The 23,481-nt window shown below is 41.1% G+C and overlaps 1 protein-coding gene across 1 annotated transcript; it reads right to left on the reverse strand.

Moving 5' to 3' along the window:
- Positions 1-8,760: 8,760 nt before the first annotated feature.
- Positions 8,761-9,810, reverse strand: LOC114882497. The gene has a single exon (XM_029199384.2). It carries the CDS (start codon positions 9,808-9,810, stop codon positions 8,761-8,763), a length of 1,050 nt encoding a protein of 349 aa, XP_029055217.2.
- Positions 9,811-23,481: the final 13,671 nt, after the last annotated feature.

Raw genomic sequence — 23,481 nt, forward strand, 5'->3', positions numbered from 1 at the left:
CCCCCGATTGGTCCCGTTAAAAAAACATTCTATATTTTTTCATTCCGAACGGTTTTTATTGCAAAAAACGTACTATTTCATGTACGTGCGGTGTATGTTCACCGATTATTCTGATATGGATGGACCAATTGGAATGAAACTTTTTGCATCTTGTACAGTACAATTCCCCATTGGTCCCGTAAAAAAAATATTTTGCATTTTTTTATTTCTAACGACCTTTTTTTCTAAATGTGCGTTCGCTGATTACTCCGAGACGGATGGACCAATCGGAATGAAATCTTTTGCGTCTTGTAGGATATGTTTTCCCATTGGTCCCGTTGTAAAAACATTTCGCATTTTTTTATTCCGAACGGTTTTCATTATTGCAAAATAAAAACGGGAAGTTTGTAATCTCAACATAAAATGACTTCAATGATCCTTTAATATATTGTCGGGAGCATGATTCTGAACAACTTTTTCATTATGCATAATTAACGGAAACCTTTAGTTTTCGAGATATTCGTGAAAAACTATTGTTATTTTTTCTGCCTTTGTTCGCCGATTATTCCGAGACGGATGGACCAATTGGAACGAAACCTTTTGCGTCTTCTAAAGTATGTCCCCCGATTGGTCCCGTTAAAAAAACATTCTATATTTTTTCATTCCGAACGGTTTTTATTGCAAAAAACGTACTATTTCATGTACGTGCGGTGTATGTTCACCGATTATTCTGATATGGATGGATCAATTGGAATGAAACTTTTTGCATCTTGTACAGTACAATTCCCCATTGGTCCCGTAAAAAAAATATTTTGCATTTTTTTATTTCTAACGACCTTTTTTTCTAAATGTGCGTTCGCTGATTACTCCGAGACGGATGGACCAATCGGAATGAAATCTTTTGCGTCTTGTAGGATATGTCTTCCGATTGTTCCCATTATAAAAACATTTCGCATTTTTTTATTTCGAACGGTTTTCATTATTGCAAAATACGTTCTGGTTCAAGGAATGCACCGATTGCGATGAAAGATTTCACATTTCGTAGATCATTCCACGATGATTCCATTTCCCAAAATTTATTTAACTTCTTATTGTTAATAACTATTGTTATTATAATAAAAAGCCTATTCTTTAGGGTTACCCTCCAAGGAATATACCGATCGCGATTTTTCAAACTTGTCCCTGCAAGTAAACTTCGAATACTGCTCGTTCCACTAAAAAGTGTGAAATAAAATAATTTTTAACAAAAAAAAAAATCCGACTTCAAAATGCACTAAAAAGTATAAAATAATTTCCATTTCATTTATATTTGTATTCCACAGCTATTAATACAATCTACTTAATCATTAAATAGGATACTAAATATATTTCAAAGTTTTCGGAGGCGGCGCAAAATTAAAAATACCCGAACAAACGGTGCTGCCAATAACGATTTGATTGTGGTATGGCAAACTTGGTAATTAATAAGTCGTAAGAGCAAAATTATAGGTCCGGTTGAAAACATTTGTAATTGTAACGATTGTATGAGAAATTGTCAGCACTCCTGATGGACATGCACTATACTGCAGTTTACAAGAGACCATACTTAACTCGTGCCGCTCACTAGGTCTAGAGAGATTTTAATGACGTGTGTTATTCCCCTCTCCAGCTGCTTCTTATTATACCTTGCGATCATATAAATGGTGGGCAGAAATATATGACGTACGATAATTGAAAAGCGGTGATGATATTGTAAAGTTTCACGATGCAATGAAAATTCTATTATTTTCCGGAAAAAAATGATGTGAACGCAAAGTTAGAAGCAAGCTGTAAAGGGGAATCACACGCACTATTAAAAATTTCCCTAGACCTCAGTAGGTCACTAGCTGCGCGACTTAAGTGCGGTCACTCGTGAACTGCAGTATAGTTAATTCGTAATGGGTATATTGATTCCCACTGAATATTGTTTACTTGAAATTATCAAATGGGTCATTTGTCACTGGTTGCCGACACCTGAACTAGGATCTTCCCAGTAGAGGAAAAGTTTTTAATTTTGCGCCGCCTCCGAAAACTTTGAAATATATTTAGTATCCTATTTAATGATTAAGTAGATTGTATTAATAGCTGTGGAATACAAATATAATGAAATGGAAATTATTTTATACTTTTTAGTGCATTTTGAAGTCGGATTTTTTTTTTTTGTTAAAAATTATTTTATATTTTCATACTTATGTACCGATCAGATTTTTGTAACAATTCATTCTTTTATCAAAATATATAATAGTTATTTATTCAAAATTTGATCATAATTTAGTGCGTACTTTTCCAAACCTTGTATCCAACGAGCGAGAGGCTTGTATAAGCCTCGACCGAATCCGAATCCTATATTACCTTTCCTTCACAAAGAAGGTGTTTAAGCGTTGCGTCGGATAATAACATACCCCAGTGTAGTCACCTACCACTACGCCTGCTCCGCACGTAACATTAGAATTATTTAATAATTTAATATTTTTTATAAATTAAATATATATATATATATATATACAGGGTGTCCCACCACATCTGTTATAAAGCTATAACTCCAAAACTATCGGCCGTAGCCAAAATTGTAAATATGGAAATTGCATGGTAAAATAGGGCGCATGTTTCAGCGTGAAGGAATTTTTGTTAACTTTGTTATTTTACGAGATATGATGGTCAAGTTTCGTTTTTCAAATGGAACCATATATTTTGTTTTGGTCTATTTGATAGTACTTTTCAAAACGAAGTCACTGACCTGTCATGTATACACCCAATTTTAATTAGTTTGCAAGATAAAACATTTACAAATTTCCCGATTTTCAGTAGATATGTTTCGGTTTGAGTGGCAAGTCGTAAAAGTGGCCCTATTATAGCGGTTAGTGCCTCAGCGGGGGTCTCCGCTAGGAACGGCAGACCCAAAGAATAAGAAACCGCAACAATAGGGCCGCTTTTACGACTTGCCACTCAAACCGAAACGTATCTACTGAAAATCGGGAAATTTGTAAACGGTTTATCTTGAAAACTAATTAAAATCGGGTGTATACATTAAAGCTTAATGAATTCGTCTTGAAAAGCACTATCACATGATGTGAAAAAAAATATATAGTTCCATTTAAAAAATGAAACTTGACCATCATATCTTTTAAACTAACAATGTAAATAAATTTTCGTTCACGCCAAAACATGGGCCCTATTTTACGATGCAATTTCCATATTTACAATTTTGGCTGCGGCCGATAGTTTTGGAGTTATAGCTTTATAACAGATGTGGTGGGACACCCTGTATATATATATATTATAAATATTATATAAAAAATTATATATATATATATATACAAATTAAGAAAAAAATAATTCTAATAAATTAAATTATATTAAAATGATTAAATTAGTAATTTAATTTGTTTAAAATTATTTTATAAAAAAAAATATTTTTAAGTAATTAGACAAAATAATTATATTCACCTGTTTAACAAAAACATGTCTTTTTGATTTTAATATAAAGTCAGTTCTGCTCAGTGAGCAATTAAATAGCTGCAGTATTTTAACTGTACAGAGGTAGCATAATCATTTGTCTTTTAATTGAGGGCTAGAATGAATGAATTAATGAAATATAAACTGTCTCAGTTATATAAAATAAATTTAAATTTTAAGTTAAAATTCTTAATTTAATTTAAGGGACGATAGAATTTTATATATTATAAATTTTATAAATTTTAATAATATATTTGGTTGGGAGGATTTTTAGATTTAATTAACTTTAAAATTTTAAAAATATTGATTTATAGAAGTTTAATTGAAATATATTATAAAATATAATAAAAGAATAAATTACCTTAGGGATAACAGCGTAATATTTTCGGAAAGATCAAATTGAAAAAATTGTTTGCGACCTCGATGTTGAATTAAAATGAATTATAAATGTAGGTGTTTATAAATTTAGTCTGTTCGACTATAAAAATTTTACATGATTTGAGTTGAGATCGACGTGAGTTAGATTGGTTTCTATCTTTAAAAAAATTTTTAATTTTTGTACGAAAGGACTAAATTTAAGAAATTATTTATATAAAAATTAATTAATTAAAATTGTCTTGGCAGATTAAGTGCATTAAATTTAGAATTTAATTATATAATATTTTATAATTTATAGACAATAATTTTTTATTTTAATTTAATTTATTTATTAATTATGGTAGTTATAATTTTAGTAGGAGTAGCATTTTTAACATTATTAGAACGAAAAATTTTAGGTTATATTCAAATTCGAAAAGGTCCTAATAAAGTGGGAATTAAAGGAATATTACAACCATTTTCAGATGCAATTAAATTATTTTCTAAAGAATATATATATTTGGATAAAATTAATTTATATATATATATATTAGGTCCAATAATTATATTAGTGATTTCAATATTATATTGATTATTAATACCTTATTATGTAAATTGAATAAATTTTAAATTTGGGTTGGTATTTTTATTTTTAATATTAAGTTTAAGAGTTTATTCAACTATAATAATAGTGTTACGTCGCGAGCGTGATACGGCGCGTGACGTACAAAAATAAAAAAAAAAGAATTAGTGATTAATACGCGGATGAGAACGGTATTTTCGCTGCCACCAGTCCAGATGTTAGGTCGTTAACGATCGGAACAATTAAAAGAATCGTTTAGTTTTTATAATAAGATCCTAAGTTGTTATATTGAGTTCGTCAATGCTCTAGTCCCATACGGGCCCCTCGTGCGAATTTATGCAAAGTTGGTTAGCGTGAATGCTAGGAAGGAAGTGTGCGTTAAGCTAAAATGAATCGGAAACTAGTTATGTGTGACAAAAAGAAATATAATTTCAAAAAGGTAAAGCATAGACAGTAAATGAAGTGGTTTACAAAAATTCGAGCTGTTGAAAATATAGGAAGGAAAAATGCGATTTAAATATATGTTTAACAAGATCGGCGTAGATAGAACGGAAATTTAAAGATGATTCGAGCGGCGATTTCGATGAACAATTAAATAACGTAGAGAGGAAACGGTCCAAAGGGGAAAACTTCCAGTACCAACGGTATCATGGGCCGCCTCTCGTTATAACCAACGGAGTTATTGTTAAAATTGCGAAATATTCTTCGATACCTTAATAAAACGTTGAACAGAACGATCTTGTGGGGAACTTCCAGAACACGCGGTTTCAAGATCGCCCGTTTTGCCTCACTAAATCCAGATTCGTCGTATTAAATAGAATGAAATAGACAACTTGCCAAGCTCGATGTTAGATAATGTATGATAAGATATTAGTAAATTTGCTTAGTAGTCGCTGGTGTTGTCTGGAAATCTGGAAGGCGAAGAAAAGATGAGAAACTTGTGACACGCACTACGCGTTCGCGATCGGCCTTTCAACGGTGTTACGGTTACGGAACGATAATCAATTTCAAAAACGACGCGACGCGGAAAAGACCAAAATATTAAATAACGGACGATTTAAAAACGAAAGAGAAAAGATAGATAATTGAAAAGTGTGAAGTTTTACGTATTCGTAAAGTCTTTTGCCGCGGAAAACGCGAACTGCAATCTCCCGGCACTCTGCCTTTTGCAAGGACTTTACCGGGCAGCTAATTACAACGATTTTCGCGCGACAACTCTTGCTTAACGCGAACACGGGCTCCCCGTCACGTACCTCACGATTTTTCGACGAAGAGTGATTTGCCTCAGTCAAGCGATCTTATCTCAGGGTTCGACCCGCGATCATGGGCCCAAAGTGGGGACATCATTTGGCAAATCAGGGTACGTGTCGAAGGGGAAGGCCCGCGCGTATTGGTTTTGTATAAGCGCGTTTCCCAAGTTCTCATCCCTTCTTGACCTCTCTTCCGACTCTGTCTTTCCGTATGCTATCTCTTTCCTTCTACCCCTCTAACGCTTAGTGAATTTGATGCGTCGCAGTTTCTATACTTCTGGAATATTCTATTACGATCTTTGTCTGAATTTACTATCAAAGAGGCTTTTATAAATGATATTTGCAAATAGTATTTCGGTAACGAAGAGCATCTAGCCCCCTTTTTAATAGATGTTTAACTTACTATTGAATGGCTAATGATAAATAATGAGAAATTATTCCGATCTTATTTGTATTTCGGTGGTTTACGGGAAAAGGCAATCGATATTTATAATTATTATCAAATCGCGGATATATGCAAATACGTTACTGCATTTAATCGTTATTAGTTCCGCGTGCATTGATTTTTAATGGTTTCGAATTTTCTAAACGCTCTACGTTTAACGTTTAGTTCATTGTCGATGTTTATTGCCTTAGTCGACCTTCGCTTGGAACGTTCTTGAACGTTGGTCGACAATTTCAAACCTCAGTGGTTGTCACGCAAACCCTCGCATTCCATAGTCATACAATAGTTTCATTCCGTTTCATTCTAATTGCTTTCGATTTCAATTGCATTTATCCCGCGTGGAAGAGTCGGCTGACGCATGCTTCGCAGGTAGGAGAGGTATCTCGCTTACAGGATAGAACAAGAGTCTTCTTTGTACGGTACGGTTAGCTGGGAAATTTCCAAGTGCGTCGCACTGCTTAACCGCGCGGCGAAGGATGTTTATGATACCTCTCCCTTAACGGTTTCGACTTTCTAACTTTTCGAACTACGCAGTTTCGGGTAGGCAATCATCCCAAGGAAAGGTTGACTTTGTATTATTTGAAAGAGCTAAATATAGCCTCCTTTGTGTGCCTCGCCTGGGATTGTTTCCAAGTGCTTCGCACTGGCGAGGTACACAAACTTGGTATACCAACGGTTAAACTATTGAAACTAATAAGAGAAAAGAAAAGAAGAGTTATTATTTTAATCTCAAACCCCTTTCTTGTGCTCCTCGTGTGGAATATTTTCAAGTGCAGCACACTCAACGAAGAGACACAAGCTAGGGGGAGCGCGAACAAGATACGAAAATGGGAAAAATCAAGTAAAATGCCCTTCCTTGCGTCTCCCGTAGGGGAATTTCTTCCAAGTGCAGCGCACAAGACGGGAAGCGCAAGGCCGGGTTATTGAAAAGTTAACCCGGACGTAACAATAGGATGATCATCTAATTCAATTTATGCAATGTTAGGATGTTTACGATCTATTTCTCAATCTATTTCTCTTGAAGTTAGATTATTTTTTATATTTTTTGTTATTATAATATTTATTGAAGGATTTTCTTTAGAAGTGTTTACAAAATTTCAGTTTAATATGTAACGGGGTCGGTCGGTTCGGTGCGCACGGCGTTGCGCACCGCGGTCGGTTTCCCCGTGCCAGGGTTCGCAAGGGAACAGGTCGGTAAATAACGAGACATATGTATGTAGAAAAATAGGAATTTATTCATAAAAGAAAGAAAGTAAACGGCTACTGGTAGACTACGCGTGCTGCGTGGCGGCTATCCTCGCCTCGCAGGTGGTCGGGCGGTGGTCTCCGGCCTCGGATACTACAATCATAAGATAGGCTGGTGGTTAGACGAGTGGAGCCGCTTTCCTTAAAACTAATGTACAGATCTTACGTACTACGGTCGGAACCCGGTCCGTCACAGAAATCACGCGAAACTTAAACCTAACGCTCTTACAAGCTAAACGGACGCACGCTGGTATACGCGGAGCGCGGGTGCCAGCGGAGCGCGAACGCGAACAATTCAGCGAAGGCGACGAGGCACTATCGAGTGCCGAGGAAGTAAACGCAAGAGTCGGGAAAGGAAAGACCCGATTGGGCCGACGGTATTTTATTCAATCGCGCTGCGGTGTTTCGCGCTGCGGCGGAGTTGTTGCCCGTTTGCCTCACGCGGTTCGTCTTCTCGTACGCCGAGGTAGAACCGAACAGCGAACGAGACGACGACCAATCCTGGCCAGCCTGGGTAGCGCCGCGAAGCTGGACGGAATCGGCTGCCAAAGGCAGAATACGGTGCCGTGTAGACTAGCGTTCGGAATCTCCGCGGAAGCACCAGCAGAGATTATGAACGCGCACTAGCTTGGTCACCCCGGGTCAACCACGGGACTGACGAGGCTAGGCGCCTACGGCCGCTGGACCTATAGGAGCTGCCAGGTCGTAGCGTAGTGCAATACTACGGCCCGTTGGCCAGAGATCTCTTCGCCAGGAAACCCATGGCGTCGAGAGCTCTGGTGCTCCGGTCCTGACCTCCTAGGAGGTCCCCTCGGGGCCGAAGCCCCGAGGCAACTCATCGATCATCGCATCGATCGGTCCTACTTATAGTCTAATCGCACGGGAGTGGGGATGCCGCCGTGGTGGGGCCCGCGATGCGCGACGCCGATCCGCGGCTGTCGTCGCAAATATTAATTTTTGTTTTCTTTTTTTTCCTTTATATTTTATATTAATTGTAAGAATAATAATTGAATTACATCGGGCCCCATTTGATTTAATTGAGGGATTGTCAGAATTAGTTTCTGGATTTAATGTAGAATATTATAGAAGAAGATTTTCTTTAATTTTTATGGCTGAATATATAATAATTTTATTTATAAGATTAATTATAGTAATTATTTTTTTAAATTTTGGATATTCCATTTTAACTTTATTAATAATTTTATATCATAATTTTTTTTTATTTGAATTCGAAGAATTATACCTCGAATTCGATATGATGAATTAATATATATATGTCATTATTATTATTATTATTATTGTAGGTGAGGCTAGCCGGGCACTCAGTCCTTGGGGACCATTGTACCCGGGCCTCTAGGCCGCCTCCTTACTGGCTGTACCTTGGTAGCTGGGCTTCTCTTGCAAGATTTAGAAGCACCGGCACCAGGTCAGCCGAAATGCCTAATGATGAGGGTTCCCAGGATTGATCCTCTAAGGGCCCTTAGTTCCCTGCATCTTAGGAGTACGTGGAGAGGTGTTTCGTCCTCCTCCTCGCACCTCGGGCATGTCCACTCCTCTGTGAGTCCCATGCGCGCGAGGTGTTTCCTCGTGTACCAGTGTCCTGTCACTAGGCCCACGAGCATGCGCAGTTGCGCTCTGTCCAGGTAGATTAAGGTGTCACCCAGCTTTTGTGACGGCCCCTCAAGTAGGGCCCTCGTGTGTCTCATGCCGTTTGCGTTATGCCAGAGCCTGGTGAATTCCTGGTTTAACCAGTCCTTAGCCAGGTCTTTCAACGTATAGGTTGAGACGCCAATGGGGTACTCATGGCATGGCTGGGAGCTTGTCGCCCCCAGTCGTGCCAGTTCGTTGGCCCTCTCGTTGCCTGGGATACCAGCGTGACCTGGTACCCATAGCAGCTTAACTCTGTTGTTCAGAGATAGCTGTCTCAAAGTCAGTGCACAGTCCTTGACTAGCTTCGACCCAATTTCCACTTTGTGGAGGGCTCTAAGCGCGGCTAGGCTGTCACTGCAGATATAGATGTGTTTTCCTGAGTGGGCCCTTTCCAAATTATATTTAGCGCAGGCCCAGATGGCAAACACTTCTGCTTGGAAGACTGTAACGTGGTGGCCCAGTTTGAGGGTCATTTCGACCCTTGGACTCTCCCCCACAATCCCGGCTCCGGTGCCAGATCCGGTCTTGGAGCCGTCTGTGAACCAGACCAGCCCCCCCGGAGTCAGAATGCCGTTTGGGTCCTCCAGCCATTTCTCCCTGTCTGGGAGGATTAAATCATATTCTCGTCTGAAGAGGTACTCCGTCTTGCAGCGGTCTCCACCTTGGGTCAGAATTGACTCCGAACCCAGATCTTTGAGGATCTCGGTGTGCCCGCCGCTCGCCGAGGACCATTCTTCAGCTTGATGGAGGCGGATGGCCGCTCTCCAAGCCGTTGCCATCACTGTTAGATGGGGTGGCTTGATATTGAGCAGCGCACCCATTGCCATAGTGGGCGTGGTGGGGAGTGCACCTGTTATCCCCAGCAACGCTATTCGGTATATTCTTTCTATAGCCCTTCTGTGTGCTCCCCTCTTCATGGAGGTCCACCACACAATCGAGGCGTATGTTATGACAGGTTCAAGGATGGCCTGGTATATCCACCTGACCATCCTTGGTTTGAGTCCCCGTGTGGGGCCAAACATTCTGCGGCAGGCCCAGTAGGTGCTGATGGCTTTCTGGGTCTGCCTGTTCACGTGTTTCTTCCAGGTGAGTTTTTTATCTAGTATTACACCTAGATATTTTACCTCATCTGTGAGTTGTAGTTGCGTCCCAAAAAGGTAGAGGAGCCTTAAAGTAAAAGCGTCGTCTCTTTGTGAATAGGACCAACTCCGTTTTGCTCGGATTGACCGAGAGCGAGTGTGATCGACACCAGGATTCTACGAGTGTGATGGCCTTTTGCCGTCTCCTCGCTAAATCCAGCGGGTGTCTGCCTCTGACCGTAATAGAAAGGTCGTCAGCATAACCCTGAACCTCAAAGCCTTCCGTGGTGAGTGTTCGTATGAGTTCGTCAACCACGAGGGTCCACAGCAGGGGGGACAGGACTCCTCCCTGCGGGCAGCCCCTCGCGACGTCGGCCCTCACCGTCTCTTCTCCCAGGCTTGCTGTGGCTATTCTATTCGTCAGCATGTTGTGGATCCATCTTACGACGGAATCCTTAATGTTATATCTCCTCGCAGCTTCCTGTATAGCATCGTGAGGGGTGTTGTCAAACGCCTCCTCAATGTCGAGGAAGATGCAGAGGGCGGATTCACCGTTCGACAGCGCGCCTTCAATTAATCCTACCAGTTTATGAAGTGCCGTATCGGTGGATTTGCCGTTTTGATACGCGTGTTGAGAGGGGTGCAGTGGATTGCTGACCAAGACCTTGTCTCTTATGTACCTATCAACCAGCCGCTCCAACGTTTTAAGCATGAAAGAGGTAAGGCTGATGGGTCTGTACGGCTTGGCAAGGTCATAGTTGTCCTTCCCTGGTTTCGGGATGAACACTACCTTGGAGTATCTCCAGGCTTTGGGTACGTAGCCCATCGCTAGGCAGGATTTGAAGATCTGGCCCAGGCGCCTGTACAGGTCCGCTCCGCCCTCTTGAAGGAATGCTGGGAAGATCCCGTCAGTGCCTGGGCTCTTGAATCTTTTGAAGGAGCCGATGGCCCACCTCACCCTGTCCGTGTTTATCACCTTCTCAGCCATTACCCAGTCCGCTGGAACAGGGTAGGTGCGCGCGGTGTCGCTACGGCGCCGCTCCCGATCCTCTGCTACTGAGCCTGGGAAATGTGTTTGAATAAGGTGTTCTAATGTTTCTTTGTGGTTGTTCGTCAGACTTCCGTTTGGGAGTCTAAGACGATACAACCTCGGTGAGGGGCCTATCGTGAAGACCTTCCTTAACCTGGCAACTACAGGTAGTGCTTCGGTTTGTTTGTAGAAGGTCTTCCAGGCCGTCCTCTTGCTGGTTCTTATTAATTTTTTGTAAGCTTGCTGGGACTTTTTGTAGTTGTCCCAAGCTAGCTCCGTGTTGGCCTTCGTGGCTTTATTCAGTAGTTTACGGGTGTCCTTCCTGGCTTGGTCCAATTTCTTGTTCCACCAGGGGACCCTTTTGCCACTGTTTCGGGTTCTGGCCGGGCAGGCAGCCTCGTAGGCTTGAGTAATGGCGGAACTCAGGTGCTCCACCGCTTGCTCAATTTCGCCTACGGTCCTAGGACGCTGGCAGTTCCCCTTCAGCCTCCCTTCCAGGCCCTCTCTGTAGAGTGCCCAGTTGGTGGCCTTTGGGTTTCTGTAAGCCTCACCAGTGCCGCCCTCTCTGTCGCCTGTTAGTCTAAAAGTGATAAGGCGGTGGTCCGAGAGCGTGCTCTCGTCCCGTACCTTCCATTGTTTGATGACCTGTGTCATCTTGGCGGAGCCCAGGATCAGATCAATCACCTCCTGTCTACGGGAGGTGACAAAGGTGGGGGAGGAGCCTAAATTAAGGATCTCCAAACCCGTGGTGGCGAGGTACTCCAACAGTGCTGTGCCTCTACCGTTGGTGTTTGTGCTGCCCCATATGGTGTGGTGCGAGTTGGCATCGCAACCGATCACCAGGTGCAGACCATTGACAGCACAGTGATCTATCAGAGCCCTGAGTTCCCTCGTAGGTGGAGGTTCCTCGGAGTCGTACGGTAGGTACGCCGAGCATACCACCAGCTCTGACGTATTCCCACCGAGGTTAAGTTTAACCTTAACCGCTGAAAGATCAGCTGTACAGAATTCATTAAGTTTTAGGGCCGCTATCTCCCTTTTAACGAAAATGCAGGCCCTGGGCCTTGTGGATGTGGCATCATAGTGGAGTGAGCCACACCCCGTGTTTAGCCCTCCTACACGTTCCTTGTGGATCCACGGTTCCTGTATGAGGGCTATATCTGTCTGCCCCATCGTTAGGCGGCACAGGAGAATGTCCGTTGCCGCCTTGCAATGTTGCAAATTGATCTGCGAGAATCTGGTACCTTCTGACACCTTGTTGGTGCCAGATGTGGTCCAGTCTCGCTTGGATTTTGAAGTAGGTACGTTATGTTCCCCGCCGGGGCCCATTGTACCTACTTGTGAGGGGGCCCTTGCCGGGGCCCGTCCCTCTTCTTCCCCTGGTGCCGGCCTTCAGGGTGTGTGTCAGGGTGCGTTGGCTGCCCCTTTGCACCCCCAGAAGCCCGGTCCTTCTTGTCGCCTCCGCCGTGGTCGGCCTTCCCCTTGACATTACTGCCCTGGGGATGCTCCCACTAGACGGGGTCAGACGGTCCTTGGGAGGATCCGGCGGCCGCCGTCACTGTGTTGTAGCCCTTCTTTGGGTGTCGGCGCAGGGGGGGAGGGTCTCCGTGGGCGCCGTTGCCAGCGCCCTGGGCTCCCCTCCTCCGCCATTCACACCACTCACCCCCGCCGTGTTGGGGTTCTTTTTGTCCTCCGTGGTCCCGGCAGGTCCCTCTCTGAAGAGTGCCCTGCGCAGTCCCACGTGGACTTCCGAACCTTGCCTCTTGATGAGGCTATATGATGCCGGGTCAACCCCCAGGACGAGAGTAACCGAGTTCGGCCCCTCTCTCCTGCTCCACACTCTCCAAAGGTTCGTGTGGTGCCCCGGTTTCTGACCCTCCATCATTCTTAGGATTGCCTCCGTGGCCACCGGAGGGCCGGGGATGACCGTGACCATCCTCTTGAGCTTTGGGAGGCGCCGGCCATCCAGCACTTGGAGGACCGCCCCCTCCCAAGGCCTGATTGTGGTGGCTATGGCCCTCAGCCATTCCACCGCTCCGGTGGCCGCGCAAGTCACCAGTAGCAGGCCCCCTCCGAACCGGCACTCGTCGAAGCGCGGCATGGTCTCCCCTTTCTGGAGCCCACACAGCGCACCCACAATCGCCTGCTCGATGGCGGAAGCCTGCGCTTCAGTGAGGGTCGACTCCGGATAGTTGGCCGGCGCGATCGCCAGCCTGCTCTCCGCCGTCAGCGCCTCACTGAAGCTTTTTGGCGAAGGAAAGATCCTTTGTCTTTTCTTCGCGCAAGGCTGAGTGTTGGGGGAGACGGATGGTCGGGTCCATTTGAGCCCCTTACCTTCCGCCCCCTTGCTATCCACCTGCGACGTCTCTGCGCGGGGTTTCCCTGTAACCGGGCCCCCCCTCGCAGCGGCCGTCGCAGGGGCCATCTCAGCCTTGCATGTTGTCCCAGCGGTAGCCGTCTTGTCGGAAGACTCCGCCAGCGCTAAGAGCGCCATGCGGGCCTTCTTTTTTCTGGCTGCTCCGCTGGGCTTTACCTTCCTTCGTGCAACCGGGTTCGGTCCTGGGATTGCTCCCTGGTCGGCCCCGGCCGCGCCGGAGGAAGGCTCCTCATTGAGGGTGAGTAAGTCTAGAGCCGGCAAGGTTGTGACTTCGCCTGTCTCAGACATACTCACCCCAGAACCGCCCGTCGGCGGTGTTTCGGAGGCGGTCCCCAAAATTGGGTCCCTTCCCTTCTCAACCAGCCCGCTTCCGGGTACGTTCATGTTGGTGTTTGTTGTTCTGGTGTTCGTGTCCGTGTTCGTGTCCATGTTTGTGTCCGTGTTTGTTTGGGTGTCGTTGTTTTTATTTAAGTTTTTGTTTTTGTTTTCCATGTATGTCCCACGAGTAGTCGGGAAGTATTGGTCCACCCCTGCAGAGCCCGCTTGCAGGGGTAAGGCTAGATACAATGGGGGGCGCCTGGTACCCCAAGGGCATCGTTCGTGACATCATTACCCCGGTGCCATCCAGCTCTCGGCACGATTGCTTACACCTTAGCTTGGGGAGCTGGTCCGCGACGGGGCTTTGGTTCCCCTCCGAGGGTTTTTAGGCCTTCAGGGGTCGCTTATAGCACCCATTGGCCGGGGCACTCCGTAGGCGCGCCTTTTCCGTTTCCTGGTCGCCTGAGGCGTCCCGTTCCACGGTACTCGGGGCCCACTTCACGCACCCGGTCGTCCTCCTATCCGCCACCCGGAGACGCGCTCGGTTGGGGCTCGGCCTGGATCGACTAGAGGTCGTCCTGGTTCCCCGCGCCCCTTTCGGGGGTTAGGGCACTCCGAGATATATATATGTTGGAAAAAACTTTTATCTTTTATTTTAATTTATATATATATTATTTTTATTTTAAAAATATTAATAAATTTATATATAAATAAGTAAAAATTAATAGAAAAATATTTTTCTTTAATATATTTTCAAAATATATGTCTAATTCAGACTCATTAATTTAATAATAATTATAGATAGTTTTATCTCAAAATTTTATAATATATATTGTAACGTGGTGACACCCGTGCCCCCCCGTTACAATCGCTGCGCTTCCCCCCCACCCATGCGCCCACCTAACACTAACCCATAACCCTTCCTTCACCTCACCCCTTTTCCTCCCACCCACCGGTGTTGGACAGATGGAGGCGACGGACTGGCACAACGAGGACCACCCTCAACAGGAGCTTCGAGGCCGGCGACAGATCCACCCCTCCAGCAAATAAGGAGCAACGTGGAGTTTCCAGAAATGATGATGAAGCGGCCCAAATTGACGAAAACGTCCACCCAGAGCCATCTGTCGCCGAGCCCGAAGACCTCAGCCCACCCGTCACAGCAGGAAGTCCGTCAGCCCCATCGACCCCGATCACCGGTGTATCGAGTATCGATAATCGATCAGGCCCGTGCCGAAAAGGCCCCCTTCCAAAACCCCATCCCCTCCCAAAAATATCCCGCGACGGTCTCGTCGTCGCAGCGGCGACGACGAGCCGTTAATGAGCCTAAGGCTACCATAGAGAAAGTATAGAGAGTTTAGAGAGAGTTTAGCGAGTTTTGTGAGAGAGTGAGATAGCGAGATTGATCGAGAGTGAGTGAGGCGTGGGTAAGCCCTTTTCCTAATTACGATCATCGATTTGCAATTATATTGTTTGAGATCGGCAACCAACCCCTTCTCGTTTTGACCCCCCGGATTTGTACTCAAGCGACGCGTAACGTAGAGACCCCCGCGAGGACCCATCCCGACCCTGTACCTTCCTGTCCCTCGCTGTTTCCTCCTTGCGCACTCCCCCGCGAAATTGTACGGACGTAAGTGCCCGCGAACCCTCCAGTGTAAACGCCCCATACCCCTTTCCTTTTGTTTGCTTTCGGTTGCCACAATCAGTGGCTGGCGCCCAACGAAAATTCTGTATTTTGAGACATCCGTTTGTATAGAGTGAACCCCCGAAAGGGTCACACAATATATAAAATAAATAATTGTAATAAAAGAAATACAAAAAAAATTAATTGAAATAATTAATTCAAAAAATTTTATTTTAGAATTTTCATTATTAATTAAACTAACAAAATAATTGAATATAATTATTATTCCTCCAATTAATGAAATTGTAATTATAAAGGAATATAAAGAATTATTTAAATTCAAAAAAATTAATATAGAAGATGTTCAGGAATGATGGAAATCCTGGATGGATTGCGCTGGGAAAGAATTTTACACTTGCTGGTTCGGATTCACAAATTGATTTATTTGAGTCAATATTAAAACGCGATGTGAACACGCTGATCTGACAGTTAATTGCTGAGCAAACAAATACAAATAATTGATCGTTACAATGATTCGTTGTGAATTTGATACACACAAAAAATGAACTGTTTGAACTCGATGAACAACACAATGATTTTACATGAATTTGTTACACATCGACTATTGAATTTCTCTGTCACCTGCGTGGTGTTACATGAGCAATGCTCTTACAATTTGCAAGCAGCGAGCTTGTAAGCGCCGTTAATTCTATTAATTCGGCCCGCTGCTGTGATGGTGCCCGTGATCTCGTGCGTGATCAACACGTGGTTGGCGGCTCACGTGTTCAATGAATTTATTGTAAATGATCGGTACCTTTCGCAATCCTGCAGCTTTGCACGATAGCTGCTGATTCCTGAGGTCGGTTTGAGCGTCGATGATCGAATTCTGAGCGATGATTTGCACTTGAGCACACTTAAATGATCAGAACTAGTGAACACGTGGTTTGCTGTGGTGATCGTTGATCAATAATGGCGGCGTTGCGCGCGAGCCGGCGAGAAGACCCCTGCTCACGCGTTACCTAGATGGGCGACTCCTGATCGATAAATCGATCGACCGTGAGCGCCATCATGGCTGAGCGGATTCTCAAACAGAAGAAGATAAAGTAAATATAATAAAATGTAATAAAATAGTAATAGGGTGTAAAGATGAAAGTAATAAGATATTGGTAATAATAAATAAATTTACAAATATAAATAGAATTTTTGAAATTAACGTTAACAAAATATAGTTGATGGTTTATATTACGTTTTAATGCTTTTATTCTAAATTAAATACATATATATAATATTGAATAGAGGATACATATCACGCTTCTTAACTTCTACATCTATAACTTGGCAACAACTGAACGCAAGTCGCGCGGGAAAGAGAAACGCCCGCACCAGCGCCCTCCGACCGGAAGGACGCGTCATCAAGGAAGGTTCGCGAATATAATATTTCAAATTCCAACACTCCCCCTAATTCGCGGACCGGCGCAGAATAGTTTTAATTGCAGGATACGCGTCTTGAAAAATAGTTTCAAATACTTAAGTACATAATTTCAATAACTCTACGCATTTTACATGTCTTAGTTTTGGGAGTGATTTTGTTAATATGTCAGCAGTCATGTCACTCGTAGGCTTATACGCTAGTTTAATGTGCCCCTGTTCTCGGGCCTCTCTAGAAAAATGAAATCTTATATCAATGTGCTTACTTCTAGCATGATAAATGTTGTTCACACATAACGAAATCGCGCTCTGATTATCACAAAATATTTGCGTCTCTCTGGATACAAATTTGGACTGCTATATATGCTTTAACAGTTCTCGCAGGTAAACTATTTCTTTCGTTACTTCTGAGAGAGCGATATATTCTGATTCCATAGTGGAAAGCGCGACGCATTTTTGCTTTTTGGTTGCCCAGCTTATTGGAGCTCCGGCCAAAAAGGTCACAAATCCGGAACACGAATGTCGATCCTCAAGGTTTCCACTCCAATCAGAGTCTACATACGCCTGCAGTGGCTCATTTGTCTTTTCATATCTTATACTATAATCAGCTGTTCCTCGCAAGTATCTCAATACATGTTTTGCCATTTTCCAGTGCATAATTCTTGGGTTTTCGCAAAAACGACTTAGGAAATTCGTCGCGAACATTATATCGGGCCTAGTTGTATTTGCCAAATACAATAAGCTTCCTACTAATTGCCGATATGGCTTTTCTTTCATTTCCTCAATTTCCGAATTTGTCGGCGGTCTCAAACCTTTCATTTGTTGATTCACGTTAGCTTCTAGAGGTGTATTCGCGGTTTTACAATCTTTCATATTGAATCGTTCAAGTAAATCCTCCACATACAAACTTTGATTTAACTTTATCTTTCCCTTTTGACCTTGCCTTTCAACGCGAATACCCAAGATGTTTGACACTGGCCCTAAATCATTCATTTCAAATTGTTTTTTCAGTAAGTCTTTTACAATTTTTAACTTTTTAAAATCGGCAGAGGCTATTAACAAATCATCTACATAGATTAGTATTGTAACATCGCTTCCATTTGACTCATCAACGTACACGCACGGATTTAATTCGGACTTAATGAAGTTTATACTTATTAAATACTTATTTAGTTTACCATACCATTCGCGACCAGCCTGTTTTAACCCATACAATGATTTGTGCAACTTACATACTTTATCTTCTTTTCCTTTCGTTACAAATAATTTTGGCTGTTTCATGTATATCTCATCGGACAACTCAGCCTGTGTATACGCCGAAACCACATCCATGTGGTGAACATACATCTCATTTTCGACACTTATGGCCAAAAATGCTCGCAACATCTCAAACCTTGCTACCGGCGCAAACGTCTCATCATAATCCTGTCCTGGTATTTGCTGGTCTCCGCGTGCAACTAATCTGGCCTTAAATCTTTCAATATTTCCATCCTGGTTTCGCTTTACCCTGTAAACCCATTTATTCTTTAATACTTTTTTGTTCAATGGTTTACTTACCAAACTCCAGGTATTGTTGCCCGTTAGTGTGTCGAACTCGGATTTCATAGCTTCTAGTCAGAACGATTTTTCCGGCGAGTGTATCGCTTCCTCAACCGTGTTCGGTATTTTACATTCCTGACACTTTGCAAGATTAGCGTTTTGATAGTATAATTTTCGCGGTCTACCGCGACGTCCAGTTCTTTCCAATTTTGGTCGTCCCCGGCCTTTGATTTGTGGAGTGGGTTCCAGCATCTGGTTAATTTCCTGTTCTTCTTCTGTCATTTCTTCTTCTTCTTCGTGTGAATCTTCAGGATCATGCTTACCGTCCTCTCCATCTGACATTTCATCTTGCTCTTCTTGCTTGTTCAGGTCCTCTTCTATGGACTCTTTTGATTTTTCAATTATGTCACAAGTCATATATTCCAGTTCCGACTGTGGTCGGTTCTCCCCTTCGGAGTTCGGTGATTCTCGAATATCTTCTATGAAACGTACATCCCTTCGTTTCACTACTTGGTTTGATCCTTTTTTCCATAGTGTATAAGCCTTTGCTTCTTGAGAATATCCGACCAGAACATATTCTTCACCTCTTGGAGCGAATTTGCCTCTTCTGTTATTTTTATTTAATGCAATGACTCGGCTACCAAATGTTCTAAAATATCCTACGTAAGGTTTCTTCTTAGTCCATGCTTCAATAGGGGTTGCATCATTTAACGCCTTGGTTGGGCATCTGTTTCTAATGTATGCGGCCGCGTATACCGCCTCAGCCCACAACGTGTAAGGTAAGTTTGATTGTAACAACATGCAACGCGCCATTTCCACCAGCGTTCGATTTGCACGTTCGGCCACGCCGTTCTGTTGTGGAGTGTACTCGACGCTGAGCTCTCTTTGAATACCTTCTTGTTTCAAAAACTCATTAAAATCGCGCGACAAATATTCTTTGGCGTTATCACTACGAATCTTCTTTATTTGGCGACCTGTCTGCTTTTCAACTCGAGCATTATACTCTTTAAACGCTTGGAGGATATCGCTCTTATTCTTCAAAATTGCTACCTCAACATGTCTACTCTTGTCGTCAATAAAAGTTGCAAAATATTTTGCTCCCCCTAGCGAACAGGTTTTAAATGGCCCACAAATGTCTGTATGTATTAAGTCTAAAACATCGTTTTCTCTTCTTCTCGACTGTTTGAAGGGTAGCTGATGCATCTTTGCCTTCATGCATACTTCACATACAGGGTTTTCATTTTTAAACTCATCTTTCAGTCCAGTCACTATTTCTTTTCTTTTTAGCTTTCTTATATCCTCAAAATTTAAGTGACCCATTCTTTGATGCCATTTCATTAGGTTCCTATTGCACTGTTCAGAGATCATAGCTAATTGTACTTGATATTCTTTTATTATATACAAGCCATCTTCCATTTTTGCTTTCATTACTATTGATCCGTCCTTGCACCTCACATCAGCATGATTTTCATAAAACGCTACAGAGTAACCGTTTCTTGTAATACTTGACACAGATAATAAGTTGCTCTTAAATTCTGGAACAAACATTGCTTGCTGCAATTTAATGCTTTTAGTTTCTTTGGGAGTTTTTATGTTTAAATTTATTTCTCCCTGTCCCTGTGAACTGATGCTATCTTCTGCGGCTGTATAAATCTTTGTTTTCTCATTATCATTTAGATTGTTAAATTTCTTTTCATCGTAGCACATGTGTGTGCTTGCTCCACTATCCAAGCACCAAGTTCCTTCTCTTCGTGTGGTTGTGCTAAATGCACTAGCAGTAAATGCATCTTGCGTCATTTTCTTGTTTCCTAATCTTGTTTTTGATCTGCAATTTTTAGCAATGTGCCCCAATTTGCCACAAGTAAAGCACTTAAAATCTGGCTTCTTCTTTCGTTCATTATGTGTAGTATTTCTCTGTATTTCTTTCTTATATGGTTTATTTCGACTTGAAAATAGTGCTTCTTCTGTACCACCCTCCTGTTCCTTTGTATTTTCAGTCCGTCTTGATTCCTCCTCAAGTATTTTGTTCTTTAATTCTTCCAAGGATGGCATTTGTTCTCTTGATTCAATCGCTATACACAAAGTTTCATATTCATGAGGCAATGAGTGCAATAACCAAATAGATAATAGATTTTCTGGCAATTTTAGTTCACATTCTTCAAGCTGCTCTGCAATGTTCATAAAGTCGTTTATGAACTGTGTCATGCTTTGATTCGATGCTTTCTTTAGACGATATAGCTGCTTAAACAGAACACATTGTCTCATGGGGCTTTTAGATTCATATTTTTCTTTCAATACTTGCCATGTATATGCTGAGGTTTCTGCCCTTTTCACATAGTTGTATTGGTCGGGTTGTACACTAAGAATGATTGAATCCAGGGCCTTCTCATCTTTTGTGGTCCATTCATCGTAGTTTTCTTGAGGTCTTGGGATACTTCCGTCTACGTACCCCTATAATTCATTGTACCGAAGTACACTTTTCATTTGAATTTTCCACGTATCGTAATTTGAAGAGTTTAATTTCTGAACTTGCTCTACCTTTCCGATGTTCATTTTCGGTTTCTTTGTCGGACACGTGGCACACGGATAACCTCACCTCACTACCGATCTTTATTTTTGCGTGTTTAATTATTTTCTTGCACGCATCACTTAACTCTGTGGGTCCTTTGGTTCTTCTGGGCCCATAACCTGATGGTTTATATTACGTTTTAATGCTTTTATTCTAAATTAAATACATATATATAATATTGAATAAAGGATACATATCACGCTTGTTAACTTCTACATCTACAGTGTGTCCCACGTAACTGGAAACACTCCAATATTTCCTAAACTATTAAAGATACAGGAAATTGCTTTGGTGGTCATTGCATGCTAAGATGGAGCAACATCTTGACGTAGACAAATTTTTTTTTTGCATCATTATTTTCAAAAATATAATGGCAAAGTTTGGTTTTTTAAATGGGTCTATATATTTTTCTTTCGATCATTTGATAGTGCTTTTGAAATCGAATCCATTAAGCTTGCATGTATACACTTGTTTACGAGATATTGCACTAACAAATTTGGAGATTTTTCACGGGAAAAATTCCCTTCAGTGGGAAATAACAGCAGGGGTCCTGTTCGCGCGAAAAGTGCCGCGTGTTAAGCAGTACCACTTGAAATTGATACCACGGGCGGCCAGCGGGACGGCAGGCCCAAACCTTAGACGCGAACAGGACCCCTGCTGATATTTCCCACTGAAGTGAATTTTTCCCGTGAAAAATCTCCAAATTTGTTAGGGTAATATCTCGAAAACCAATGAAAATCAAGTGTATACATGCAAACTCAGTGAATTCGATTTCAAAAGCACTATCAAATGATCGAAAGAAAAATATATAGTTCCATTTAAAAAACGAAACTTTGCCATTATATTTTTGAAAATAATAATGCAAAAAAAAATTTGTCTACGTCAAAATGTTGCTCTATCTTATCATGCAATGACCACCAAAGCAATTTCCTGTATCTTTAATAGTTTAGGAAATATTGGAGTGTTTCCAGTTACGTGGGACACACTGTATAACTTGGCAACAACTGAACGCAAGTCGCGCGAGAAAGAGAAACGCCCGCACCAGCGCCCTCCGACCGGAAGGACGCGTCATCAAGGAAGGTTCGCGAATATAATATTTCAAATTCCAACAATAGTTCAAATTTAAAATTTTAATTTTGGGAATTAGAGATATTTATTAAGTTATTTTGAAGTTAGACTTTAGGAAGATATATTCATTATTAATTTACAAAATTAATGTTTTATTTTAAAACTATAAAGTCTAATTTATTTTAAAAAGATATTTTTTAATTTTAATGATTTTAATTTTTATAATAATAATAATAATTAATAAATATTTTTTAATGTTTTTAATTAGAATAGAATTTTTTGTAGTTTTAAATTTATTAATTTTAATATTAAATGAATTAGAATATTTAAGATGAATATTTATATATTATTTAATTTTTTCTATATGTGAGGCTGTTTTAGGATTATCTATTGTTGTTTCTATATTAAGAGTTATTGGTAATCAAGGATTTATAGTAATAAATTTAAAATGTTAATAATAGAGTGTATAATTTTAATGGTTAGATTTTTGTTTTTAAATTATAATATTAAGTATAAATAGATTTTTTATAGAATGAATTAATTTATGATTGAATTTTGGGTTAAATTTTTATTCTTATGGAATTATTATTATAATTTTATGAATTTTTGGATTAGTTTTTATAAGGATTAATCAAGAGAAAAGATTTATTTTATGTATAAATTTATTAATTTTAATATTAATTGTTTTATTAATAAATTTTTTTAGAATGAATATATTAATATTTTATTTTCTTTTGAGGTTAGATTATTAATTATTTTTTTTTTTAATTACAAAATGAGGAATAGGATTTTTACGAATTTATGCTAGATATTATTTGATATTTTATACTTTATTTTTTTCATTACCATTATTGTTGGTATTGTTATATTTATATAATTTAATAGGGTCTTTAAGATTTTTATTATTAGAAGGAATAATATTTAAGTTAAATAAAATTTTATTTTTATATTTAATTGTTGGGTTTTTAGTAAAAATACCTATATATTTGTCACGAGTAGCGCGATCAAGGCAATAAATAAAACATATCACATAGAACAAGAAAATGAAATGTATTTTTATATCAGAAAATTAGACGTTATATATAAACATGGTAAGCGCGCGTAAGAGAACAATAAAGCATCAGGCGCGCGAAACGGAAGCGCCAAAACGGCGCTGTAAAATAGATATTGGCGCGAGGATATCTTTCGCATGGCGCGAATTTCAACAATATTTAATACATGGATGATTATTAAAAGCTCATGTAGAGGCACGTGTTTTTGGATCAATAATTTTAGCTGCAATTTTATTAAAATTAGGTTCTTATGGATTATTACGTTTAATAATAATTTTTTTTCAAAATTTTTTAGAAATAAGAAAATATTTTATTGAAATTGGATTATTAGGAAGAATTATTTTAAGGTTGAATTGAAGTCAAGATATTCGATGTTATGGAGGAGTAGTTTATATTTTCCTTTTAAAACTATAGTAT

This window comes from Osmia bicornis, unplaced genomic scaffold (genome assembly GCF_907164935.1).
Source record: "Osmia bicornis bicornis unplaced genomic scaffold, iOsmBic2.1, whole genome shotgun sequence".
NCBI lineage: Eukaryota > Metazoa > Arthropoda > Insecta > Hymenoptera > Megachilidae > Osmia > Osmia bicornis.